Genomic DNA, 22,015 nt, shown 5'->3' with positions numbered 1-22,015 from the left:
CCTCCTGACCTGGAATTGAACCTGCAACCCTCTGTGAGGTGATCGCACTAACCATTGTCCAACCGTGGGCCCACCATTACTCTTTATATGAAAAAGAGACCAAGAATTAGACTGAGATGTTAACATTGAGAATGACAGTCTGACACTCTGAACACTGTCATCAGTGTGCTCCTACCATGATGCAACACTAATAGACTCAGGGACTCATTAATTCCTTGTGATATTAGATTGTTTAATTCTGAGTTCGGGGGCAGGAATGAAAAGATGATATTCCATGTTAATCTTTGTATCTATCATATATACTGTATGTATATATATTATTTCATGTTTTTTTTAGTTTGTTTTGTTGAATTATATCAAATTGAATTTGATGTGATTGTTTTGATTTGTAAAGAATTAGATGTTTAAAAAAAACACCTTTAATATTCTTTTGAGTATCCAAATATCAGAATGTGAAGGAATGCAAAAAAAAAAGATTTTTTGTCAAATCTCCTCAGATTACAGCCCTATTTGACATCAAGCAGCTGCAAAGGATCATGGGATAGAAGATGTGAAATTCTCCTCGCTCGCTGACCGACTTCACAGAAAGACTGATTCACTGCATTTATATTTAAACTAGAAAGATAAAGCGAACACGAACAAAACTGCAAAGAACACTCAGTGGATGAATCTTGTTTCGGTCCAGACGGGCAGCGGCACCAAAGTTCTACAGAACTAATGAGGTTTTTTTTTACTAACTCCAGTTAAGTCTTCAAATCAAACGTGTTATTTTTCATACTGTTGCAGCTCCATTACTGCGCTGACAGGAGGCAGGTTTAGGGAGGAAACATGATAAAGAAGTGAGCTGAAGAGCTTTCTCTCCAGAGACAGCTGTAATTGCAGCTCAATGTCTGCATTTTACTCAGACGGAGAATATTATCATCGCTCAAACAAATTCACACGTCTATTGAAATCTATTTTACAGGAATGTCTTGCTACAAAATATATTTCTTCTCACAAAGTAAAGTAATAACGTCAGATTAAACGCTACAAATAGATGCCACATGAAGAAAATGGAGAATGATACAATAAGCTGGTTGAGCTTTAAGAGCCAATACACGTATCCAGAGTTATGTTAACTCTTGGGTTATCTCTGGCCCGTAAACCAATGTGTTTGTGGTATCCCTTGTGTTGTCTCTGGGTCAAGATGAACGACCTCCACCACTGCATATGTATTTATTGAAGAAAAGGTTAAACAAGAGTTAAATTAACACCAACCGAAAACTTTTTTTTTTTTTTTTTAAAGCTAGGTATGGTTTAGCTAAAAAGCTAATATTTATTCAATTTTTTATATATATTTATTGTTTAAAATGTTTTGGTGATTTAGATTTTGTTTTATTTGATAATGAAATGGGTTTTCAGCTGCGTGGATTGACAGGCAGCCAGAGACAACAACTCATGGAAATAGTGATGTGTCGATGAAGCTTCATGAAACAGTGTCATGTTGTTTAGAGGTCAGTAGGTGGCGCCATCAGTTGAAAATGATGTGTCTTTAAAACAGTTGTACAAAACAAAGGAAAATAGAGCAGAGACCGCCATCACTACATTGCAATATTTACAAACAATTTAGAACGTGTTCGTGAACCTGTTCCCAATTTATAAACCATTTTACTGTAATTTCTGGAACAAATAGTGCAATATAGAACAATAGTTTCTCCCCCAGAGCCATTTCCATTGTAAACTGATGGATTTTTCATTTATCGATGTTGACTGTTATAGCACTATAGTCTGATGAAGCTTCATGAACCAGTGTCATTATTTTCAGAGTCCACAAGATGGCGGTCTCTGTACTAATTTCCTTTGTTTTCAACAACTGTTCTAATGAAACAATTTTAAACTGATGGCGCCACCTACTGACCTCTGAACAACATGACACTGTTTCATGAAGCTTCATCAGACCATCACTACTATTTTATATTTCTATTTTTATCATCAGTGCACACAAAATGCAACAGTCAAAGAGATTGTTTTGTATATCGTCAATATATACTTGACCATTAAAGTAGTTTTTGATTGGTTTAAGCCACATTTCTCTTTAAGTATACTGTACATTATAAGAAAACCCATAAGGAAGTGAAAAAGGATTAAAAAGATTTTGTTGCAACAAAGTGAGGTACATGCACCAAATAAATGCAGCCATGTTGCACATAACATCTCTATTTACACATTTCTATTAATTGTTTTATAGTGACTGAACTTTAAAACCATAAACTCACTGCACGTCTTTGTTAAAACGGAGCAGAGACATTATTTTATCATCAAAACTCTCTCTTGACTAAAAGTTAGTTTTATACCAGCAAAACAAGTGGTGATTGCTCCTGATGATAAGGTTCCAGGGTTGAGTCAGTACTTGGGTGACTTAGGTCAGTCTGTCAAACTGAGCCTGAGAAACCTGGGTGTTGTATTTGATAAAGACATGTCTCTGGTTCAACACTGCAGAAAACTGTTTCCTTCAACTGAGGAAAATCTCTAAATTTAGGAAAATGTTGTCACAACATGATCTGGAGTTTATAATCCATGCGTTTGTGTCGTGTAGACTATTGTAACAGCTTCTTTTGGTGTCTAAACAAGAAAATGCTGTTTCACCTGCAGTTAATACAAAACTCTGCAGCGAGAATTCTGAGCAGCTCTAGTAGAAGAACTCACATTTCTCCGATCCTTAAATCTCTTCACTGGCTGCCAGTTTCTTTTAGGATCAACTTTAAAATTCTGTTTCTTACTTTCAGATCTATTCATCAGTGATCTGATCCAGCCGTACACCACAGCTCGGGCTCGGAGGTCTGTGGATCAGAATCTACCGATGGTTCCTGAACACCAGAGGAGAGAAATCCTTCCAGGCTGTTGCTCCTAAGCTTTGGAACGATCTTAATCTGTGTTTGATGATCTACTGACTCCTTCAAGAAACATCTTAAGACATTCTTATTTGTTCAGGCTTTTCCTTGATTTTCTGGAACTCCTGTCTTGTTCTCAGTGTTATCTTGACCTTTAAAGTATATACTTTATTGAATATTGTTTTGATTGTTCAAACGCTTTGTGACCCTGGTCTGGAAAAGCTATATAAATAAAAAGTACTTACTTAATAAACTTGACAACTAAAAAGAATAAGTTATCACAAAGACTTAAGATGAAAACTAATAACTAAATATCACCAAGAATGATTTAAGTGAAACACTCAAGAGTTCGAGAAATATTTACTTTGGAATCACAAAAACATCAGAAAAACCGGATAGAACTGTCAATCATCAATGCAAACAGGTGATTATACATATTTTCAAACAGGTAAAAATAATATCCTCAGACTTGTAAAATGTTTGTCACTTCAAAAATATTTAAAAAGAAAAAAAGTGTCCCCAATGTCCGCCCATGAAGAAGTCCAAGGAACCCAAAGATAAATAAAAAAAAGTCAGTCCTCATACTCGTTGTATTTCTTGGCCGATCCGTGCACTTTACTGGCGGGATATTTCTTCTCGTTTAACGCCATCTTCTGGACCACGGCTCGCGGGAGATCCACGCCGCACACGTCCGACAGCTCCACCAGGTAGATGAGCACGTCGCTGAGCTCCTGCGCCAGGTGTTCCCGCTCGGACTCGCTCCAGCCCGGCAGGCCCGGGGCCACCTCCCCGCGCCACTGGAACAGCTCCGACACCTCGCCCACCTCGCCCACCATGGCCAGCAGCAGGTTCCGGGGCTGATGGAACTGACTCCAGTCCCGCTCGTCCGTGAAGTCCGCCTGCATGCGCCGGATGTCCTCGAGATTTGGTCTGGAGCTGAACCGGGATCTCACCGCCCTGCCGTGGGGGGACCCGTCCCGGTCCTCCTCCGCGTCACCGTCGATCGAAAGCTGTCGATCGCCCACCTTCCCGTTTGTGGTTCCGGACGCGTCCTCTGCGCTCTTAGCCATCATTTTTGACGAGATCCGAGCAAATCCAGTTGACAACACGGACCAGGTGCAGATCTCCCGCCACTAGACAAGAAAAAGGAAATGACGTAGGCTTCCAACCGGATGTCGCCGCGGCGGCTCTGGGATTTGTAGTTCAACTATTCACATTCCACATGAATATACGCTCTAAATAAACTACATTAACCAGAAATAGGTGTTCGTCGCAGGCAAGATGGCGGCCTTCTGCGTCGCTGCAGGTGACGGACTACAGAAAATGATGTTATTTCGTCCAAAGAGCTTTAAAATCGTAAGAAGAGTTAGTACGTCGTGTTCGCTTTGCAGCAGTAAACCACAGCCAGGCGTCAGACGGTAGGTTTGTGCGGATAATACACGTTTAACCCGAGCTTAACGTTTATATTTGTTACACTGTGATGACATGTCAGTGTATACAAATCAATGTCAGATGATTTTTCTTAGTAAAAAGAAAAAAACACTTTAAATAGTAATTTATTTAAGGCTATTTGGTAACGTATGATCAATGCAGTATAACTAAGCAAATAACTCATCTTGGATTGTGTCATCTTGTACTTTCTTTTTATAGAAACTTTGTTCTTATTTTTATTGTTATGTATTATCGTCTGTATTGTTGTGTATTGCTATTTGGAAAACATAATTTCCCGAAGGAGACCTCCTGAAGGGATCAATATAGTTCTATCTAAAAATTGTTATGTATTTAAACAGCAAGTCTTGGTCACTCGTGGAGTTGCTGATAAACTAAGTAAACATAAATCGATAAGAAATGTGTATTTTCTTGTTTCATTATTAGTTTTGCAATGTGTATTTCTTACCATCTCAATATTGTAACTTTATATTTTAATTTTGCCTTCAAAATTGGAAGATCGGATCAGATTTTATGTTATGTTTGTAACATTTACTTAAAAACTCACAAGCGTGCAACTTCAGAAACACACTTTTATACTTTTGCATCTGTCTTCATGGCTGAGGGTGGTATCCGGCAACGATTAGCTAATGAAGAAAAATGTTGTTAAATTTTATTTTGAATAGTATTGATAAAGTAATTTTTTTAAGTAGCCACAAGCTGTAGGAACCCTGACGTTATGGAGACATTAAGATTATAGTTGTGCGTAATGTGGTTCAGATCTTAAACATGTTCTTATGTCGTGGCTCAGAGCCTCTCAGCAGATGGTTGGCGTGGTCGGTTTGGAGATCCACGCTCAGATCCACTCCAACACCAAGCTGTTCTCGGGCTCGGGGGTTAAATTCTCATCCCCTCCAAACTCCCTGGTGTCGCTCTTCGACGCGTCGTTGCCTGGAACGTTACCCGTAAGTGAAAGAAATTAATTCTTTCTTGTCGTTGTTTTTGAAAGTTTTACAAATTAATTTGAAGGTCCTGAACAGACGATGTGTGGAGGCCGCCGTGATGACGGGACTGGCCCTCAACTGCAGCATCAACAGGAAGTCTCTGTTTGACAGGAAGCATTATTTCTACGCCGACCTTCCGGTGAGTTCTTGTTTTCTATTACATTGTAACGGTAACTTTCTGTAGTATTTAATGCATGTTTCAAATGTTAAAGTCTTTCTCTCCAAGACGCAGTAAGTCTCTCATCAGGACCATGTTTTGAACTTATTACTTTATAAAGTTCTCCCACGTCTGAAATCTGGGCAAACGAGAGGTTACGAGAGCGGAGTCCTTTATGACGTAATAATGGCTTCACTCCTCCTCCAGCCGGCTGTAATAACGGCCCGCGTTTATACCTTTGGAGGTGGAGACCATATGTTGGACCAATCCCAGCAGAGTGGGCGTGGTCATGGTAAACCAGATTGAAGTGTTTTCAGTGGGCGGGGCTTAAGATCATTTATTAACGAAAATATTTAAATGAAAAAAGAGTTTTGTACAAACAGACACTGATGATACAATAGAGTCCAACATCTATTTAAGACTCACTTAAATCAACACATTAGTTGAACTTTAACCACTTATCAATCATTTTAATTGATCAACAGCTGCTCAATATATATTAATATTATTATTAATTCCATACCTCAAAAATATGGTCGACACTTGGAGGTTGCACTTCCAATTTTTGGTTCTTGTAAAGGTATTTTAAGTGGTAAATATGCAGGGCGACTAGACGAGCGAGCAGTGAAGAGAACCGACTACATCGTGATCCAAGCTTTGAATGAGAAGATCGTATGAAAACTGCAGCAAGTGAAGCTGCTGAAGGTCAACTCTAATTCCTTATTAATGAAAAGGTTTGTCCTCAAAGTCCATGGAGAAGTTCTGGATGTTTTGGAGGTTTGGCAGCATTTTACAATTGCTGATCGTGATAACACTTGGTATGATGTCGACGTTAACTTTAATAAAGGTGAACAACTAATGTGAATTAATTATTGAAATATTACTGAACAAACAAGCGCATTAAACGGCACGTCAGGGATTCAGAACATGCATCGGTTATGAAGAAGTGAAAATGGTGCTGATGAAGCTTCATGAAGCAGTGTCATGTTGTTTAGAGGTCAGTAGGTGGCGCCATCAGTTTAAAAACGATGTTTCATTAGAACAGTTGCTCAAAACAAAGGGAAATAGTGCAGAGACCGCCATCTAGTGGACTCTGACAAGAATGACACTGCTTCATGAAGCTTCATCACTTTTCCTGACATCTTTATAAAAACATCTTAACATGTAAGACAACTTTTATTGGTGAGATGATGTTAAAGAATATTAAAAAACTAATTAAAAAAGTTCACTGATAAAAACAACAACATTTACAGGTAAAAAAGCAAAAATGGTGGTTGAATTACAACTTGCTAAAAATAAATGAAAGTTATAAACCTTACAAAAAAGATTCACAACAAAATAAAACATAGTTAGACGTCTTATAACAAAGGTTGCAGGTAAAGCGCGACTGAGAAGTAAAGCGTTAATATTTCATCGACGTCATTAAATGAGATTCCACTGAAATATCACTGAATGATTCATCCTGATTTAACAATAACCTCGAGCACATCGCACTGCGTCGCCGCTTCCAGACTCGCTGTCCTCATCTGCCTCCGGCTCGCCGTGGAAAACACTTGAAACTCTCCTGAGCAATGAGTCCTTAATGGAAACGAGCCGTGATTTTCGCTGACGCAGCAACAACGCGTCGAGTCTCGTGTCCGAGGCAAATGGCACAGAAAGCCGTTAAGGCAAACGACGTCTGTGGTTTCTCCCATTTTAAGTCGCCTCTTCTCGGTGCACTTCCATTACAGAATCAGTCACCGCTCATTCGCTCCTCATCTTCCTCCTGGAATCAAGGCAGGACTTAATAGTTGAATCACCTTCGGGAAAACTATAAATAGTCACTATTCGTAGTCGACTACAGACTATAATCCAGACTTGTATCTGGAGGAGATCTTGGAGATTCAACTGGGTTTCATGAGGAGGGTCGACTCCCTCGGGGCCAGAACCTTTCGATTCACAGTTGAAAACGAAGCTCCCAAGATGACGAACGTCTTCTCTGATTTTGAGTCCATGGTCCTCAGTCAGACGGGGTGCAGTGTTGATTAAAGTGAAAGTTCATCCAAAGTTCACTCATTTTCTACTCGCCCTCATGTCGACCGAGGGTTGGGATTATTTTCAAGAGTAATCTGTTCCTTTTTTTTAAGAGTTTTAAACAAAAACGTTTGTTCTTTTTAATGTAGTGACTGGAGCTCAGATGTCTTCGTCCAAAAAGACACTTAAAAAAGCAGCAGAAGCTAAAAGGCTAACATGCTTCACGGACAGGAAACACAATATTAAGAGATCCCAGACAGACGGAGGTATTTACAAGTGATGGTTCTGATGAAGCTTCATGAAGCATCGTCATTATGTTCAGAGTCCACTAGATGGCGGTCTCTGCACTATTTTCCCAAGTGTTCTAATGAAACATCATTCTTAAACTGATGGCGCCACTTACTGACCTCTAAACAACATGACACTGTTTCATGAAGCTTCATCAGACCGTCACTAGTATCTGGATGTTTTTAAGTGTCTTTTTGGACGAAGCAAAGACAACCGAGCATCACTCGCTACAATAAAATGGACTTAAATAAAAATGTTTGTTCATTTTAATGTAGCGACTGAAGCTCAGTTTTCCTCGTCCAATAAGACACATAAAAACGTTGACGTCCATCTTGTTGTCCGAAAAAAAACAACTTTAAAAAGTCTTTATTTTAGGATTGTTTGCAGCAGAAGCTAAAAGGCTAACATGCTACACGGACAGGAAACACAATATTAAGAGAGATCCCAGACAGACGGATGTATTTACAAGTGATGGTTCTGATGAAGCTTCATGAAGCATCGTCATTATGTTCAGAGTCCACTAGATGGCGGTCTCTGCACTATTTTCCCAAGTGTTCTAATGAAACATTATTCTTAAACTGATGGCGCCACCTACTGACCTCTACACAACATGACACTGTTTCACGAAGCTTCATCAGACCGTCACTAGTATCTGGATGTTTTTAAGTGTCTTTTTGGACGAAGCAAAGACAACCGAGCATCAGTCGCTACAATAAAATGGACTTAAATAAAAATGTTTGTTCATTTTAATGTAGCGACTGAAGCTCAGTTTTCCTCGTCCAATAAGACACATAAAAACGTTGACGTCCATCTTGTTGTCCGAAAAAAAACAACTTTAAAAAGTCTTTATTTTAGGATTGTTTGCAGCAGAAGCTAAAAGGCTAACATGCTACACGGACAGGAAACACAATATTAAGAGAGATCCCAGACAGACGGATGTATTTACAAGTGATGGTTCTGATGAAGCTTCATGAAGCATCGTCATTATGTTCAGAGTCCACTAGATGGCGGTCTCTGCACTATTTTCCCAAGTGTTCTAATGAAACATCATTCTTAAACTGATGGCGCCACCTACTGACCTCTACACAACATGACACTGTTTCACGAAGCTTCATCAGACCGTCACTAGTATCTGGATGTTTTTAAGTGTCTTTTTGGACGAAGCAAAGACAACCGAGCATCAGTCGCTACAATAAAATGGACTTAAACAAAAATGTTTGTTCATTTTAATGTAGCGACTGGAGCTGGGGTTTCCTCGTCCAATAAGACGCATAAAAACGTCGACGTCCATCTTGTTTTCCTAAAACAACAACTTTAAAAAGTCTTTATTATAAGATTGTTTGCAGCAGAAGCTAAAAGGCTAACATGCTACACAGACGGGTAACACAATATTAAGATATCCCAGTGTAGACGGTAGACTGACTACAACGACAATAGATAAACGAGCCTAAAATATAGACTTGTTTTTCCTGAACAATTCCTCATGTTGAGGCTTCAATACAAGATGGACGTTACAGAGGTATTTACAAGTGATTGTTCTGATGAAGCTTCATGAAGCATCGTCATTATGTTCAGAGTCCACAAGATGGCGGTCTCTGCACTATTTTCCTTTGTTTTGAAGAACTGTTCTAATGAAACATCCTTTTTAAACTGATGGCGCCACCTACTGACCTCTAAACAACATGACACTGTTTCATGAAGCTTCATCAGCTCATCACTAGTATTTGGATGTTTTTAAGTGTCTTTTTGGACTAAGACGAAGATAACCGAGCATCACTCGCTCAAATAAATGGACTTAAATGTTTGCCTGTAACTAAAATGGAACATATTGATTCTATAAAGATGACTTTTACCCTCTGAATACTCTGGTCTTCTCCTACAGTAGAAGAACAAACCGGGCTTAAGAAGAACCAACAAGAACTTTCCTAGACATATTAATAGTGTGAGTATTTATGCGAGAGCTTGTGGGGGAAGAAAACCAACATTCGTGCGATGAAAAAGCAAAACCGCGTTTGTAAATAAGGTTGTTCATAATTGATGTGATATCACAGAAAATTGCCTTTTAAAAGATTCAGGCTCTAATCAAGCGATTCCTCAAGAGGGATCAGCGGCGAGTTTTTTTAATAACCGTTTGAAAAGCCGTTCTCCGCCATCGGAATAACCACAACTTCCCGGAGACGCGACAACAAACCGGGGCCGTTGTTTAATGAGAGTAATGAACGTCTGACCTCCGGGAAGGTTGCGAGGCTGGTGTCGTCGACCGTGTCCCGGGTTTGTTTGGCGACTTTGAAATGAGACGAGGAATGACTCGCAGGCCTGGAACTCACAAAATGAGTTTGTGTCTGACACCGAAAAATAATGTTTTTCTCGAGGTATTTGCACATTTTTGTTCGGCTCGTTAGGATGTCGCGGCGCAACAAAGACGCCTCGTTTCAATGCAGAGAAGAAGAAAAACCGTCAGCAAAGGGTCTGGCAACACGGAGTGATGTTATGCAGACACAGAATAAATACTTTCAATATTTCAGGTTTGCTGTAAAAAAGCATTTGTTCCCAAACATTTTCCATAGATTAAAAAAAAAAGTGTATTTTATTCTTTTAATCAATTTTATTCATTGTTAGATTGATCCTCCATTTATCTAACTGGAAAGGCACTCTGAGAGTGCATGCCTCAGCCAAAGACCTCATTTCAAACGACTTGTTACAAACGCATCGATTAAAAACTATTTAAAAGACGAATAACCACTGATTTCAATGCTGTACTTTTCTTAGCAAGTTTAACCCGAATGATACAAATACGAGGCCATAAAAGTGAATGATGAATCCTTCAAAATCTAAATGGCTCCAGATGGAAGAGTATAGTTAAAAATTGTTTGATTTTAGTTGAAAATTGTTTGATTATAGTTGAAAATTGTTTGATTATAGTTGAAAATTGTTTGATTACAGTTGAAAATTGTTTGATTATAGTTGAACATTGTTTGATTATAGTTAAAAATTGTTTGATTATAGTTGAAAATTGTTTGATTACAGTTGAAAATTGTTTGATTACAGTTGAAAATGGTTTGATTACAGTTGAAAATTGTTTGATTATAGTTGAAAATTGTTTGATTATAGTTGAAAATTGTTTGATTATAGTTAAAAATTGTTTGATTATAGTTGAACATTGTTTGATTATAGTTAAAAATTGTTTGATTAAAGTAGAACATTGTTTGATTAAAGTTGAAAATTGTTTGATTACAGTTGAAAATTGTTTGATTATAGTTGAAAATGGTTTGATTATAGTTGAAAATTGTTTGATTATAGTTAAAAATGGTTTGATTATAGTTGAAAATTGTTTGATTATAGTTAAAAATTGTTTGATTAAAGTTGAACATTGTTTGATTAAAGTTGAAAATTGTTTAATTACAATTGTACATTAAAAATGTTTTTATCACAGTTAAAAAATGCTGTACCTTTCTTGGCAATCTTAACCCGAACGGTAGAAATACGAGGCCATACAAGTAAATGATGAATCCTTAAAAATCTAAATGGTTCCAGATGGAAAAAAACGTCAACATTAAATCTCATTTTCTCAACATTTCCAGAAAACATATTTGAAAGTTGTGTTCATGAAGGATTCTGCTATAAGGTGCTCGTCTTTGTATGTAAAAAAAAAACAAAAAAAAAACCCAACATGTTCTTATAGTAAGTAAGTATTGTGGTTTCCTTGTGTAACACAAAATGCGACAACAATTTGAAGTGTTATTTTTCCAGATACACACGCAATTTTACGACAACTAACCGGCGTGATCTATGGTAACTCGACAACGACTCGGTGGACGAGTTAATCCAGATAAAAAGCCGTCAGATTCCCTGGACCTCGGTCTGAAAGCTTCAAACCCCCGATCGCACGGCAACAAAGCAGACGACACCCAAGACTGCAGTAATGAATTTTTAAAATGGAGAACGAGTCACATGAGGGTTTTTTATCACCTCAGACCAGGAAGGCTGTTATTATTAGTTTCTAGTTTTTGCAGCTGCGACCGATTTGACAGCATTTCTGTTCTACCCTCTTATTCATAGAGTTCACAGTGAGTGACAGGATTATAGTGGAACATGTTGGATTGAGTTTTGTTATTGTTAAAAATAATTTGATTACAGTTGAAAATTGTTTGTTTATAGTTGAAAATTGTTCTATTATTATTGAAAATTGTTTGATTACAGTTGAAAATTGTTTGATTATAGTTGAAAATTGTTTTATAATTATTGAAAATTGTTTGATTATAATTGAAAATGGTTTGATTATAGTTGAAAATGGTTTGATTATAGTTGAAAATGGTTTGATTATAGTTGAAAATTGTTTGATTATAGTTGAAAATTGTTTGATTACAGTTGAAAAGGGTTTGTTTATAGTTGATAATGGTTTGATTATAGTTGAAAATTGTTTGATTATAGTTGAAAATGGTTTGATTATAGTTGAAAATTGTTTGATTACAGTTGAAAATGGTTTGTTTATAGTTGAAAATTGTTTGATTATAGTTGAAAATTGTTTGATTATAGTTGAAAATTGTTTGATTATAGTTGAAAATGGTTTGATTATAGTTGAAAATTGTTTGATTACAGTTGAAAATGGTTTGTTTATAGTTGAAAATTGTTTGATTATAGTTGAAAATGGTTTGATTATAGTTGAAAATTGTTTGATTACAGTTGAAAACGGTTTGATTATAGTTGAAAATGGTTTGATTATAGTTGGAAATGGTTTGATTATAGTTGAAAATGGTTTGATTATAGTTGGAAATGGTTTGATTATAGTTGAAAATGGTTTGATTATAGTTGAAAATTGTTTGATTACAGTTGAAAATGGTTTGTTTATAGTTGAAAATTGTTTGATTATAGTTGAAAATTGTTTGATTATAGTTGAAAATTGTTTGATTATAGTTGAAAATGGTTTGATTATAGTTGAAAATTGTTTGATTACAGTTGAAAATGGTTTGTTTATAGTTGAAAATTGTTTGATTATAGTTGAAAATGGTTTGATTATAGTTGAAAATTGTTTGATTACAGTTGAAAACGGTTTGATTATAGTTGAAAATGGTTTGATTATAGTTGAAAATGGTTTGATTATAGTTGGAAATGGTTTGATTACAGTTGAAAATGGTTTGATTATAGTTGAAAATGGTTTGATTATAGTTGAAAATTGTTTGATTATAGTTGAAAATTGTTTGATTACAGTTGAAAATGGTTTGATTATAGTTGAAAATTGTTTGATTATAGTTGAAAATTGTTTGATTATAGTTGAAAATGGTTTGATTATAGTTGAAAATTGTTTGATTATAGTTGAAAATTGTTTGATTATAGTTGAAAATTGTTTGATTACAGTTGAAAATGGTTTGATTATAGTTGAAAATTGTTTGATTATAGTTGAAAATGGTTTGATTTTAGTTGAAAATTGTTTGATTATAGTTGAAAATTGTTTGATTACAGTTGAAAATGGTTTGATTACAGTTGAAAATGGTTTGATTTTAGTTGAAAATTGTTTGATTATAGTTGAAAATTGTTTGATTACAGTTGAAAATGGTTTGATTATAGTTGAAAATTGTTTGATTACAGTTGAAAATGGTTTGATTATAGTTGAAAATTGTTTGAATATAGTTGAAAATTGTTTGAATATAGTTGAAAATGGTTTGATTATAGTTGAAAATGGTTTGATTATAGTTGAAAATTGTTTGATTACAGTTGAAAATTGTTTGATTACAGTTGAAAATGGTTTGATTATAGTTGAAAATTGTTTGAATATAGTTGAAAATTGTTTGATTACAGTTGAAAATGGTTTGATTATAGTTGAAAAATTGTTTGATTATAGTTGAAAATTGTTTGATTACAGTTGAAAATTGTTTGATTATAGTTGAAAATTGTTTGATTATAGTTGAAAATTGTTTGATTACAGTTGAAAACGGTTTGATTATAGTTGAAAATGATTTGATTATAGTTGGAAATGGTTTGATTATAGTTGAAAATGGTTTGATTATAGTTGGAAATGGTTTGATTATAGTTGAAAATGGTTTGATTATAGTTGAAAATGGTTTGATTATAGTTGAAAATTGTTTGATTATAGTTGAAAATTGTTTGATTACAGTTGAAAATGGTTTGATTATAGTTGAAAATTGTTTGATTATAGTTGAAAATTGTTTGATTATAGTTGAAAATGGTTTGATTATAGTTGGAAATGGTTTGATTATAGTTGAAAATGGTTTGATTATAGTTGAAAATTGTTTGATTATAGTTGAAAATGGTTTGATTTTAGTTGAAAATTGTTTGATTATAGTTGAAAATTGTTTGATTACAGTTGAAAATGGTTTGATTATAGTTGAAAATTGTTTGATTATAGTTGGAAATTGTTTGATTACAGTTGAAATTGGTTTGAATATAGTTGAAAATTGTTTGAATATAGTTGAAAATTGTTTGATTACAGTTGAAAATGGTTTGATTATAGTTGAAAATTGTTTGATTATAGTTGAAAATTGTTTGATTATAGTTGAAAATTGTTTGATTACAGTTGAAAATGGTTTGATTACAGTTGAAAATGGTTTGATTACAGTTGAAAATGGTTTGATTACAGTTGAAAATGGTTTGATTACAGTTGAAAATGGTTTGATTATAGTTGAAAATGGTTTGATTATAGTTGAAAATTGTTTGATTACAGTTGAAAATGGTTTGATTATAGTTGAAAATTGTTTGATTATAGTTGAAAATGGTTTGATTATAGTTGAAAATTGTTTGATTATAGTTGAAAATTGTTTGATTATAGTTAAATGGTTTGATTATAGTTGAAAATGGTTTGATTATAGTTGAAAATTGTTTTATAATTATTGAAAATTGTTTGATTACAGTGGGAAATGGTTTGATTATAGTTGAAAATTGTTCTATTATTATTGAAAATTGTTTGATTATAGTTGAAATGGTTTGATTACAGTTGAAAATTGTTTGAATATTATATATAAAAATGACTGAAACCAATAAAAAACAATATTACATTAAAATAAGCCAAAAATACATTCACTACAGAATCTCTGCCTTGTGTAAGTTGCAGATCTACACACACTGGAGTTGAACAGTTTACAAATTAGATTTAGTTTTGTAATTTATTTTGTGTTAATGACTTGGGGTCTCAAACTCTAGTGGCTGGGGGGCCACCAGATGTTCAGTCCATTCTTATCCAGATCTGTGTTTCTTATTTTGATTTAGTGTTGGTTAATTTAAGGGTTTTCATGTTGTGTCGCTGGGAATCTGGGAAATGTTCGTTCAAAGTCCCTGTCATTTCCTTTTTAAGAAGTTGTCTCACCTCCTCTCAGTGAACTCATAACTAGCAAAATAAAGTGTGCCCCCCTCCCAACAGTCTGGATACCAGATCACTCAACAGCGTCGGCCCATCGCCGTCGACGGCGAGTTGACCTACAACGTCTTCGGAGGCAAAAGAATGAAAGAAGTCTTCCAGAAGAAGGTGAACATCAAGCAGATCCAGCTGGAGCAGGACAGCGGCAAGAGTCTCCACGACGACGTCCGGGGCCAGACCCTCATAGACCTCAACAGAGCAGGTGAGAGCGAGACGACCGGAGGAGCTCGAAGATGCTTGTCAGGAGAAGAGCGTGATCTACTGCCTGAACTACTCCTCGCTGTGGTCAGGTGTCGGGCTGATGGAGCTGGTGATGGAGCCCGACATGAGCTGCGGAGAAGAAGCCGCGGCGGCCGTCAAAGAACTGCAGCTCATCCTGCAGGCCCTCGGCACCTGTCAGGCCAACATGTCTGGTGCGGGAATCCATTTGTCCGACTCTCTCTCGTTCGTCTGTCGTCCTCAGACTCGCTCTGTAAGTTCTTATCCAACACATTCCGACGTGTCTCCTCAGAGGGACAGATGAGGGTGGACGCCAACGTGTCCGTGCACTGTCCAGGTGAAGCCCTCGGCGTCAGGACGGAGGTGAAGAACATCAACAGCGTCCGGTATCTGGCCAGAGCCATCGGTGAGTCCACGTCCTCGTTCATCTAGAACCTCGCTGGTCCTCCTTCTTCTTCTTCTTCTTGTCCAACGCTGCTCAAGAAGAAGTCCAAGTGTCTCCATTCGTTCTTCCAGATTTTGAGATCCAGAGACAGATCCATGTCCTGCAGAACGGCGGGACCGTCCAGAACGAGACCCGCGCCTACGACTCCAAAACGGGGTAAGAGAGCCGAGCCGATCCCCGACACCCGCCTACTGGTGACGAAGCTTCATGAAGCAGTGTCATTATTTTCAGAGTCCACTAGATGGCGGTCTCTGCACTATTTTACTTTAGTTTTGAACAACTGTTCCAATTAACTATCATTTTTAAACTGGTGGCGCCACCTACTGACCTCTAAACAACATGACACTGTTTCATGAAGCTTCATCTCCACAGCATACTTCCCATGAGGCATCATGGTTACAGCTCAACTTTGTGGAATCTTCAATTTTCCCAAAGTCAAAATATCTGAAAATTGCAGCAAAATGTAAACTTGTAACTTGATTTGCAAATGGGTAAATGTATGTTTATCCATTTGCAGATATGCAGGTATATTAAGTTCTCAAATGTGTAACTGGATTCTGCAACTCCATTTCCCACAGTAGATTCTTAAATGCAATTTACAAATATGTAAGTATAAGAGACTAAATGGGAAGAGATAAATGCAATTGATTTGCAAATGTGCAATTTCATATGCAACTCGGTCCTCAAATGAATAACTTCATTAAACAAGCTCTGCAAATATGCAACTATACTTAGTCCTTGAATGTGAAAGTATGAGACTTTATCACAAATTGTGTAACTAAAATTGCAAATGTGTAACTATATCTACATTCGGTAGTTACTAAAAACCATCACTCAATTTGCAAATATTTAACTATGTAGTCCTGGAGGGTAGAAATTGATTTGAAAATATGAATCCATTTCTTCAACTCAGTCTTCAAATTAATAATTCATTTATCACAGTAAATTCTCAAATGTGTCACTCAATTTACAAATATATGAGAGTTAATTGGACGAGATTGAAGCAGTAGTTGGTTTACAAATGTGTAACTGTTTCTGCAAGTCACTCCTGAATTTAACTTTACTTGTAATTATTCCGGTCATTAGAATCCTCTAATGCATCTCTAACATTGTAAATACGCAACTATACTCTAGTCCTTGAATGTAAAAGTATGAGACTTGATCACAAATTGTGTAACTCAAATTGCAAATGTGTAACTATATCTGCTACCAAGTCCTCAAATGAACAACTCCATTTTAAACACAGAAATATTTGTGTTAGTAGATCCTCAAATGCATCACTCAATTTGCAAATATACAACTCTGTGACTATTAGACCTTGAATGCGTTTGTAGATATTGTGACACATTTACAAATCCACAGTCAGTAGTTACTAAAACACATCACTCAATTTTCAAACATTTCACTATGTTGTCCTTGACGGTAGAAATTGATTAAAAAATGTGTAACTGAATCTGCAACTTCAGACTTCATTTGCAAATATGCCCCTTTATGAACTTCTCAAATGCATCAATGTGTTTACAAATGTCTAACGATTTCTTCAACTCATTCCTCAAATGAACAATTTGTAATTACTCCTGTCACTAGACCCTCAAATGCATCACTCAATTTGCAATTATGCAAGCATATGTAGGCCTTGAAGGCAGAATTGATTTGAAAATGTGTAACTAAATCTGCAACTTGGTCCTCATTTGCAAATATGCCCCTTTATAAGGTTCTCAAATGCGTTTGCAAATGTGTAACTATTTGTCAACTCAGTCATCAAATGATTAACATTTATCACAGTAGATTCTCAAATGCGTCACTCAATTTACAAATGTGTTAGTATACGAGAGTCAATGAGACGGGATTAAAGCAGGAGTTGGTTTACAAATGTGCAACTGTTTCTGCAACTCATTCCTCAATGGAACAATTACTCCTGTCACTACACATTCAAATGCGTCACTCAATTTACAAATGTGTTAGTATACGAGAGTCAATGAGACGGGATTAAAGCAGGAGTTGGTTTACAAATGTGCAACTGTTTCTGCAACTCATTCCTCAATGGAACAATTACTCCGAACACTAGACCTTCAAATGCATCACTCAATTTACAAATGTTAGTATACGAGAGTCAATAAGATGGGATTAAAGCAGCGGTTGGTTTACAAATGTGCAACTGTTTCTGCAACTCATTCCTCAATGGAACAATTACTCCGAACACTAGACCTTCAAATGCATCACTCAATTTGCAAATATGCAAGTATATGTAGGCCTTGAAGGCAGAATTGATTTGAAAATGTGTAACTAAATCTGCAACTTGTTCCTCCTTTGCAAATATGCTCCTTTTATAAGGTTCTCAAATGCGTTTGCAAATGTGTAACTATTTGTAAACTCAGTCATCAAATGAATAACTCCATTTATCACAGTAGATTCTCAAATGCGTCACTCAATTTGCAAATGTGTCAGTATATGAGAGTCAATGAGACGGGATTAAAGCAGGAGTTGGTTTACAAATGTGCAACTGTTTCTGCAACTCATTCCTCAATGGAACAATTACTCCTGTCACTAGACCTTCAAATGCATCACTCAATTTACAAATGTGTTAGTATACGAGAGTCAATGAGATGGGATTAAAGCAGCGGTCGGTTTACAAATGTGCAACTGTTTCTGCAACTCATTCCTGAATGGAACAATTACTCCTGTCACTAGACCTTCAAATGCATCACTCAATTTGCAAATATGCAAGCATATGTAGGCCTTGAAGGCAGAATTGATTTGAAAATGTGTAACTAAATCTGCAACTTGGTCCTCCTTTGCAAATATGCTCCTTTTATAAGGTTCTCAAATGCGTTTGCAAATGTGTAACTATTTGTAAACTTAGTCATCAAATGAATAACTCCATTTATCACAGTAGATTCTCAAATGCGTCACTCAATTTGCAAATGTGTCAGTATATGAGAGTCAATGAGACGGGCTTAAGGCAGTAATTGGTTTACAAATGTGCAACTGTTTCTGCAACTCATTCCTCAATGGAACAATTACTCCTGTCACTAGACCTTCAAATGCGTCACTCAATTTACAAATGTGTTAGTATATGTAGGCCTCGATTTGAAAATGTGAGAAGAATGTTCAAGGGTTCTTTGATCTCCCTTTGATCAGGCAGACGATCCCGATGCGAGACAAAGAAGGTCTTCAGGACTACAGGTGAGTGGGTTGACGTGTGGCTGCTTGGCAGAGGTCTGCAATCTTGCAGTCAATCCCCGACTCCGCTCTCCAGGTTCATGCCGGAGCCCAACCTGCCGCCTCTGGTCGTGTACGAGGACGTGGCGTCGCTGCCCGGCGGCGCCGACCGGCGTGCGGCGGTGCTGGTGCAGGAAGTGAGGCAGCAGCTTCCTGAGCTGCCCGCCGCCAAGAGAGAGCGTCTGGTGCAGACGTACGGCATCCTGCCCGAGCACAGCTGCACGCTGACGGTGAGAGGACGCCCCCTGGTGGTCCACGAGTTCCTCAGTCGGAGTGATCTTTGGGTCGCAGAGCGAGGACGGGCTGGTGGAGTTCTTCGAGGCGGTGCTGAGGGAGACCAGGAAGGAGCCCAGAGCCGTGGTCGGCTGGGTGACCAACGAGCTGCTGGGACAACTGAAGCAGCAGGACATGAGCGTGAGCCAGAGGTGAGACGACGCCGGCGTCGAACCGAAAACTGGACAGAAATCCGAGCAAACGAGAGGTTACGAGAGTCTACTAATGATGTAATAACGGCTTCACTCCCTCTCCAGCCAGCTGTTATCACGCCTGCTTTGTTTATACAACGAGTTCCTTGGGGTTGGAGACTTCCTGTATAGATGACGCGCGGTGACAAACCTTGATGTTTTCTTTTACAGAAAAATAAATGTCGCTTTAATAATCTCTTCCTAAAAAAGGAAACGGAAAGGAAGGAGTTAAATGTTTGTGGAAGAACAATTGAAGGAGTTGAAGTTAAAACTTTGAATCATTTAAAAACAAAAACATAAAAAGTATGAATCCACAGTGTTACACGACAACTTGAGCCTGAGTTGACCTCAGTCTTCTCTCTCTCTCTTCCTCCCTCAATCTCTCTCTCTCTCTCTCTCTTCCTCCCTCCATCTCCCTCTCGCTACAGTCGTTCTTCACTTTATCTCCGAACGAAATTCAATTAATTCTTATTTGATTCCAGCCGCGTCTCTGCTCTCGCTCTCGCGCAGCTGCTGGAACTACAGGAAACTGATCGGATCTCGTCTTCAGCCGCCAGACAGGTCAGTCGGCTGAGAACACACACACGAACACATTAACACACACACACATGAACACACATGAACACACATGAACACACATTAACACACATTAACACACACATGAACAAACACACTCACACACACGAACAAACACACTCACACACACTCGAACACATACATGAACACATTAACACACACACACACTCACACGAACAAACATATGCACACACGAACACACACACACATGAACACACATGAACACACATTAACACACATTAACACACATTAACACACATTAACACACACATGAACAAACACACTCACACACACGAACAAACACACTCACACACACTCGAACACATACATGAACACATTAACACACACACACACTCACACGAACAAACATATGCACACACGAACACACACACACATGAACACACATGAACACACATTAACACACATTAACACACATTAACACACATTAACACACATTAACACACACATGAACAAACACACTCACACACACGAACAAACACACTCACACACACGAACACGCATGCACACACCCACATGAACACACACACACACATGAACACATTAACACACATTAACACACTCACACACACTCACAAACACACTCGAACACATACATGAACACATTAACAAACATTAACACACACACACACTCACACGAACAAACATATGCACACACAAACACACACGAACACACACACACATGAACACACATGAACACACATTAACACACATTAACACACACATGAACAAACACACTCACACACACGAACAAACACACTCACACACACTCGAACACATACATGAACACATTAACAAACATTAACACACACTCACACGAACAAACATATGCACACACGAACACACACACGAACACACACACACATGAACACACACACTCACACATGAACAAACACACACACACGAACACGCATGCACACACACACACACGAACAAACACACTCACACACACATGAACAAACACAGTCACACACACAAACACGCATGCACACACACACACACACGAACAAACACACTCACACACACATGAACAAACACAGTCACACACACGAACACGCATGCACACACACACACACACACACACATGAACAAACACACACACATGCACACACATGAACAAACACACTCACACGCATGCACACACGGACACACTCGAACACACACACACGCACATGAACATGCACACGAATACACACACGAACACACATACATAGATGAACACACATACAATCACACACACAAACGCACTCAAATACGAACACAAAGATGAACACACACACAAACACACCAAGAAACACAAACACCCTCACAATCACCCACACAAACACAAAGATTAACACACTCACAAACACACTAAAAAACACGAACACACTCACTCACACACTCACACACACACTCCTCCTCCTCAGGTGTTCGTAGAACTGTGGAAGTCTCCGCACAAGACTCCAGACCAGATCGTGCAGGAGCAGGACTTGGGACTCGTTAGCGACGCGCAGGAGCTGCTGCGAGTCTGTCAGGAGGTCATGGACTCGCATCCAGACGAGGTCAGAGGTCACCACTTTACTAAAAATCTCCCAGCATGCCTTGACCTGGACTCTCGCCCTCGCAGGTTCGCGCCGTGAGAAGCGGCAACAAGAAGGTGCTGAACAGGCTGATGGGTCTGGTCCAGAGGGCCACCAAGGGCCGGGCCGACCCGGTCCGGGTCAAGAGGATCCTGGAGGAGGAGACGCAATGAACCACCAGATGGCGCCCCGACGTTCCATGAGGATATCGAGGCGTCTCAAATTATTTATTCATCTTTCAAATAAACTTTTTTTTAAATCTAAAGGATGTTTCATGTGTAAACTTAAGCAGCTGCTTCGCCGTGAGCGCCCCCCAGTGGTTGATGTGAATCCTGCAGCTATTTAATAAATTGATGAATTCAAAACCGACTTTTATTCTG

The 22,015-nt window shown here is 37.9% G+C and overlaps 2 protein-coding genes across 2 annotated transcripts; one reads left to right on the top strand and one right to left on the bottom strand.

Annotated features, from left to right (window-relative positions):
- Positions 1-3,213: 3,213 nt before the first annotated feature.
- On the bottom strand, positions 3,214-3,993 carry dctpp1 (dCTP pyrophosphatase 1). Its single transcript, XM_087807940.1, has one exon. The coding sequence runs from the start codon at positions 3,941-3,943 to the stop codon at positions 3,443-3,445; it is 501 nt and encodes a 166-aa protein (XP_087664066.1). The 5' UTR covers positions 3,944-3,993; the 3' UTR covers positions 3,214-3,442.
- A 158-nt stretch (positions 3,994-4,151) lies between these two features.
- On the top strand, positions 4,152-21,900 carry gatb (glutamyl-tRNA(Gln) amidotransferase, subunit B). Its single transcript, XM_087808105.1, has 13 exons — positions 4,152-4,288; positions 5,110-5,263; positions 5,328-5,441; positions 15,133-15,331; positions 15,420-15,542; positions 15,641-15,754; positions 15,865-15,949; positions 18,935-18,979; positions 19,053-19,245; positions 19,307-19,440; positions 19,962-20,040; positions 21,483-21,617; positions 21,683-21,900. The coding sequence occupies exons 1-13, from the start codon at positions 4,152-4,154 to the stop codon at positions 21,806-21,808; spliced, it is 1,638 nt and encodes a 545-aa protein (XP_087664231.1). The 3' UTR covers positions 21,809-21,900.
- The last annotated feature ends 115 nt before the right edge of the window (positions 21,901-22,015 follow it).

Source organism: Callionymus lyra, chromosome 1, assembly GCF_982586985.1.
Source record: "Callionymus lyra chromosome 1, fCalLyr1.hap1.1, whole genome shotgun sequence".
NCBI lineage: Eukaryota > Metazoa > Chordata > Actinopteri > Syngnathiformes > Callionymidae > Callionymus > Callionymus lyra.
This window is presented reverse-complemented; position numbering and strand designations above follow the sequence as displayed.